This window comes from Rhincodon typus, chromosome 4 (genome assembly GCF_021869965.1).
Source record: "Rhincodon typus isolate 14 chromosome 4, sRhiTyp1.1, whole genome shotgun sequence".
Taxonomy (NCBI): domain Eukaryota; kingdom Metazoa; phylum Chordata; class Chondrichthyes; order Orectolobiformes; family Rhincodontidae; genus Rhincodon; species Rhincodon typus.
Genome location: NC_063335.1, coordinates 29,658,899 through 29,664,898, shown reverse-complemented (window position 1 = coordinate 29,664,898; position 6,000 = coordinate 29,658,899). Strand labels below are relative to the sequence as shown.

Below are 6,000 nucleotides of genomic sequence, written 5' to 3'. Positions count from 1 at the left end.
CTGGTTTTGGGATGCGGTAGGGGGAGGGGAGATTTTGAAACTTGTGAAATCCACATTGATACCATTGGGCTGCAGGGTTCCCAAGCGGAATATGAGTTGCTGTTCCTGCAACCTTCGGGTGGCATCGTTGTGGCACTGCAGGAGGCCCAGGATGGACATGTCGTCTGAGGAATGGGAGGGGGAGTTGAAATGGTTCGCGACTGGGAGGTGCAGTTGTTTATTGCGAACCGAGCGTAGGTGTTCTGCAAAGCGGTCCCCGAGCCTCCGCTTGGTTTCCCCGATGTAGAGGAAGCCACACCGGGTACAGCAGATGCAGTATACCACATTGGCAGATGTGCAGGTGAACATCTGCTTGATGTGGAAAGTCTTCTTGGGGCCTGGGATGGGGGTGAGGGAGGAGGTATGGGGGCAGGTGTAGCTCTTCCTGCGGTTGCAGGGAAAAGTGCCGGGTGTGGTGGAGCTGGAGGGTTGTGTGGAGCGGACAAGGGAGTCACGGAGAGAGTTGTCCCTCCGGAAAGCAGATAAGGGTGGGGAGGGAAAGATGTCTTTGGTGGTGGGGTCGGATTGCAGATGGCGGAAGTGTCGGAGGATGATGCGTTGGATCCGGAGGTTGTTCATCCAGCCCTGCACCTTGTTGTCTCGGATTCTTCAGCATCTGCAGTTCCTACTATCTTAGATAAATATAAGTTTGCTTTAACAATTTAAATTAGCTATCTTACCTACTAGAAGTGAGCTTTGCAATAACTTGTTTTTTCCCAAAATTGGAGATTTAAAATGGTGAAAGTTGGAATTATTTGCAGACACAAAGTTTACCCCTCTACATTTCATCTCCCACAATCTTACCCCCCTCTCTGCCAACTGCCCTCTCACTCCATGTGCATTCTCTACTCTCCTCTTTACCCCTTTGAATCTTTTCTCAGCCTCAGCACTCCTGAAAAATGCTGTTAGTCTTGCTACGTTTGTAGCGCCTTTGGAGATTAAACAGTAAGTACAGATTGTAAGTAATGCATTGTCATAAAAATTGTTGCATGTGATGTCGCCATCTAACAAATAGCAATGCAATTCCGATTATAAGACTGCCCCTTCAAATGCGATTGATCTGCTCCACCTCCACAGTCTGCTGACCCCCTATCAATCACATTCTACATGCTGCCCACTATCTGTACCCCTATCACTCCCAAAATCAGATTCCACTCCAGACACCATCCACTTGCCCTTAGTCCATGGATTCCCCCAGCTGAACCAGTCTCACCCTAACTGTTCTCCCACTGCATCCTTCTTATTCAGGCTTGCCACCTGACATAAACATTTAAACAATAAATCATTTTTAAACAATGTAATTTCATTTCATGAAAAGATGTCCTGTAATTATAAACTTAGATTGTGTCCATCCCAATTCATTACCTCTACCAACTCACAGTCAGAAGTCACGCAACACCAGGTTATAGTCCAACAGGTTTATTTGAAAACACACAAGCTTTCGGAGTGCACCTGATGAAGGGGCTGCGCTCCAAAAGCTTGTGATTTCAAATAAACCTGTTGGACTGTAACCTGGTGTCGTGTGACTTCTGACTTTGTCCACCCCAGTCCAACACCAGCACCTCTACATCATTTCTGCCAACTCACAACACAGCCGGGAGGTCATATTAGGGCCTGTACATTAATACCTATTGTTGATCAGACAGAAGAATGTTTCATGTATCATGTTTCTGTAAACAGTGCAAACCTTTAAGGAAGACAGATTTATGTTTCTGCCATGCCTCCAATGACATCAGGTCATCACAAGCCACATTTCAGCCCATTTTGGTTTGAACAATCGTCATTGTTGTAACGTAGGAATGCAATCTTGAAATTAAATGTTGAAAGTATATATATTAAAATAAAACAAATATACAGTTCTTAACTAATCACATTTAATTTTTTTTTATTCCCAGTTCCTACCACAGCTGGCACTGGAAGTGAGACCACAGGTGTGGCAATATTTGACTATGAAGCTATGAAAGTTAAAACAGGTACAAGAAACCATGATAGTGAAAATCACAATGGAGTGGCTCTTTCCCATGTTATGATAGGGTATTTTTAACTAATTACAAACCTGATCCATTCCATCATATCTTGCAAACCAGGAGCATCCTCAGAAGCCCCAAAATGGTGTGTGCACGTTTTGTATGTAATTCACACCACATGCAATTATTGGTTTGGGTGTTGATTTGAATTCAGTGAAAAGTGTTGTATAGTGTCATCACTCTCTAGCACCACAGAACTTATCTTAGTAAGCCACAGCTCTTAAAGCACAGAAAAATAAACCAAAACACAGACTATAAAGGCAAAAAAAAAATAAAGGAAGTGTCCAATTTTACAGTCCTTCTTATTAAGTGCTCTGCCGTGGTCCTGGTAGCCAGGCATGAGTCCCCTTCACTGCCCCTGCCCCTGTTGCCATTCTTCGGTGCCATCTCGCCTCTACCAATGCTGCTGGGCCTACTTGAGTCAACACTTCTGGGCCCGCTCACCACTGCCGATGTCATTGTCATGACCGAGCTCTTCACCAAACATTAAGTAAAATAAAATAAAAGAGAAAAAAAAACGAGAGAAGAAGAAAAGGAAAGAAAAGTGGATGGAGTAGTCGAGCCCTGGGTGCAGAAGTATAATGGAAGGTGACCATAGGGAATGAGTTCCAATTCTGTCAGTCTCGTTTCAAGCAGGTGCTGAAGATATTTGCAACATCTCTGAGTTTACAATATCTCCGAGTTTACAATATCTCCGAATTTGCTACAGTGATTACATCAGACAGGTTACTGGTGATCTTAGCAACCCAACTTTGGAGAGACGAGGTGTGAAAATTCAAAATTTTCTACTCTCTGATAAGTTCCCATCCCCAGAAGATTTTTCCAGATGCAGGCACCCATCCCCTGAAAGCAGACAATATTGGTGCATTAAGGGTCATTTAACCCTTAATTGTGTGCAGCAATGCAATATTTCAGGCTGTATGACTGTGGCGCCAGTGCAATGCCAGGGAATCTGGCCAAGTTTCATGTGGAAGATCAAAGGGATGTCAGATAACCCCCTGCCCACCACAAACCTCCCCCTTTCCCCCTTGGAACACTGTCATTCCCAGCCAAGCTGGCAGCAGCGGGTACCGCACTGGAAACTGATGCATTGGCCACCAGATTAAGTGACTCATCTTGAACACCTTTTTAAAAGTATCTGCTATTCCCATCCTCTAAGTAAAGTGAATAACTTCACACTTTCCCATCTTGATGCTCCACCTTTCACCTTCACCAAACAATTCACCAAAGATCCTCAGACATCACCTTCCAAAGCCACGTCTATTTCCATCTGGAAGGACAAGGACAGCAGATACATGGGAACACCACCACATGCAAGTTCCTGTCCAATCCTCTCACCGTCCTGACTTGGAAATATATTGCTGTTCTTTCATGGATGCTGGAATCTTGAAATTCCTTCCCTAATGGCATTGTGGGTCAACCTACAGCAGGTGGACTGCAGCGGTTCATAAAGGCAGCTCACCACCACCTTCTCAAGGGCACCTGGGGACGGGCAATAAATGTTGGCCCAGGCAGTAACGCCCACATCCCAGGAGTGAATACTAAAAAAAGTTACCAGTATTGTATCCCCTTGTAGCTTCTTTATGTCCTTCTCACATTTTTCTTTCCTCCCTAGCTTTGTAACATCAGTAACTGCAACGTGATGGAAACATTGAGAACTTGTGAACAGGAAATGATGGAGGATGTTAACATATGATGAGCTTGTAATTACAAAAGAATGAAATGATTATCACAGAATCCCTACAGTGTGGAATCAGGCCGTTCAGCTCATTGAGTCCACACTGACGCCCCCCCAAAGACCCACACCCACAAGACCTTATCCCTGTAACCATGCACTTCTCATGGCTAATCCACCTAGCCTGCACATCCCTGGACGGTTTACCATGGCCAATCCATGTAACTTAATATCCCTGGACACTATGGGCAATTTAGCATGGCCTATCCCGCACGTCTTTGGACTCTGGGAGGAAACCAGAGCACCCAGCAGAAACCCAAACAGAGACGGGGAGAACGTACAAACTCCACATAGACACCTGAGGCCAGAATTGAACCCAGGTCCCTGGCACTGTGAGGCTGCAGTGCTAATCACTGAGCCACCGTGCTATCTGAACATATCCATGGCAGAGGTGGAGAGGGGTAAGAATCCAGGCTTTGGTTGACTGGGGGCCCCGGGTTAGCTTGAAAGATATACATTGGGACCCCTTGGGAAGTCCTGATGTACTGACTGATGGACACACCAACCCCCAACCACCGTCATGCCCAGATCAGAACGTTTGGCCCATTGTAATTTATGTAATTCACTGTTGCTGACTGCAAATTAACTCCATAGCTCCTGCTTTCAACTAGCATTACATCAATGTTGCTTTACACAGTTATATAAGTGGCTTTAACACAAATTTAAGCGTCTTAATTAAGTTGCCTCCACACTGTATTTATGTGACATCACATATTAAGAACCTGTTTTGCTTGTGAAGCTTTGAATTAAGTTTGGGCAGATTTTATTTTTGGTTAATTTTCAGTTTTGTTTTTGGACTTAAAGTATTTTAATTACTCTTTAAAAAAAATCGTAATCTCATTTAGAGACTTGTACATTTGTTGACTGTCAAAATTATTTTTGATTTCTGACTCCATCCATACTTCCTGCTGCCTTGGGAAAGCAACCAACAACATCAAAGACCCCTCCGACTTCGGTTATACTCTCTTCCACCTTCTTCCATTGGCCAGAAGATGTAAAAGTTTGAATTCACGCACGAATAGATTCAAGAACACCTTCTTCCCCGCTGTTTGTACGGACCTCTCAAATGTTAATTCTGATCTCTCTCTCTTCCTGCACCTTCTCTGCAGCTGTAACACTATTCTGCACTCTGTTCTGCTGCCCTGATGCACTTTGTATGGCACGATGTGCCTGTATAGCATGCAAAACAATACTTTTCACTGTATCTTGGTACATGTGACAATGATCAATCAATCAATCACCATATTTGGCTTGGTGACTTTTGATTATGCTCTGTCCTATGCTGTTTGTTCCAACTCAGTGTTTTCTGTCCATTTACCAAACCTGAAACCTTGCGAATAGATCACCCCAATTGTAAGAGACCTTATCCTGTTCAGCAACTGCTGCAACATCTTATCAAATGCCTCATGAAATCCAAATAATCCAAATTTTCTTGTTTTCTTTTATTCTGCTAGAAACTAGGTCAGGTTCCAGTTATGCTGAGACTCTACCTTCCTCCTGAGTTTTTTTTCCCTGTCACCTGCTGGGGCCTTACAACCTGACTTTGACAGTTCAGAATAACAGGCCCCCTAGAAGCATTCCTGGTTTATAAGGTGCTTGCTAAAGACAGGTGAATGACTTAATCTCTCCCTGGCTCCAGAAAGTAGAGCAGAGACCATGACAGAGGTTCCCCGTGGGTACTGGATTGATAGAAGTTCTTAACCGATGAACTTAGAGTTATTATGTTAGAATTTTATCAAGACGGTGGCTTAGGACTGAGATGAGGAGAAATTTCTTCAGCCTGTGGAATTCATTATCACAGAAAGTGGTTGAGGCCAAAACATTTTCAAGAAGGTGGTCAATATAGCTTTTGTGGCTAAAGGGATCCAGTGACATGGGAGGAGGGTGGGATTAGGATATTGACTTCTCCCTGCTGTAGGAAAGATGGTATGAAACTTGAAAGGGTTCAGAAAAGATGTATAAGGATGTTGCAAGGATTGGAGGGTTTGAGCTATAGGGAGAGGCTGAATAGGCTGGGGCTATTTTCCCTGGAGCATCGGAGGCTAAGGGGTAACTGTATAGAGATTTGTAAAATCATGAGGGGCATGGATAGGGTGAATAGACAAGGTCTTTTCCCCAAGTTGGGGGAGTCCAAAACTGGAGGGCATAGGTTTAAGGTGAAAGGGGAATGATTTAAAAGGGACCCGAGGGGCCACTTTT

The 6,000-nt window shown here is 44.2% G+C and overlaps 1 protein-coding gene across 1 annotated transcript in view; it reads left to right on the top strand.

Annotated features, from left to right (window-relative positions):
* Positions 1 to 6,000, top strand: part of adhfe1 (alcohol dehydrogenase iron containing 1) — a 37,629-nt gene that overhangs the window by 9,170 nt on the left and 22,459 nt on the right. The window contains 1 exon segment of the mRNA XM_048595701.1: positions 1,935 to 2,012. Within this exon segment, the coding sequence (XP_048451658.1) occupies positions 1,935 to 2,012 (78 nt within the window).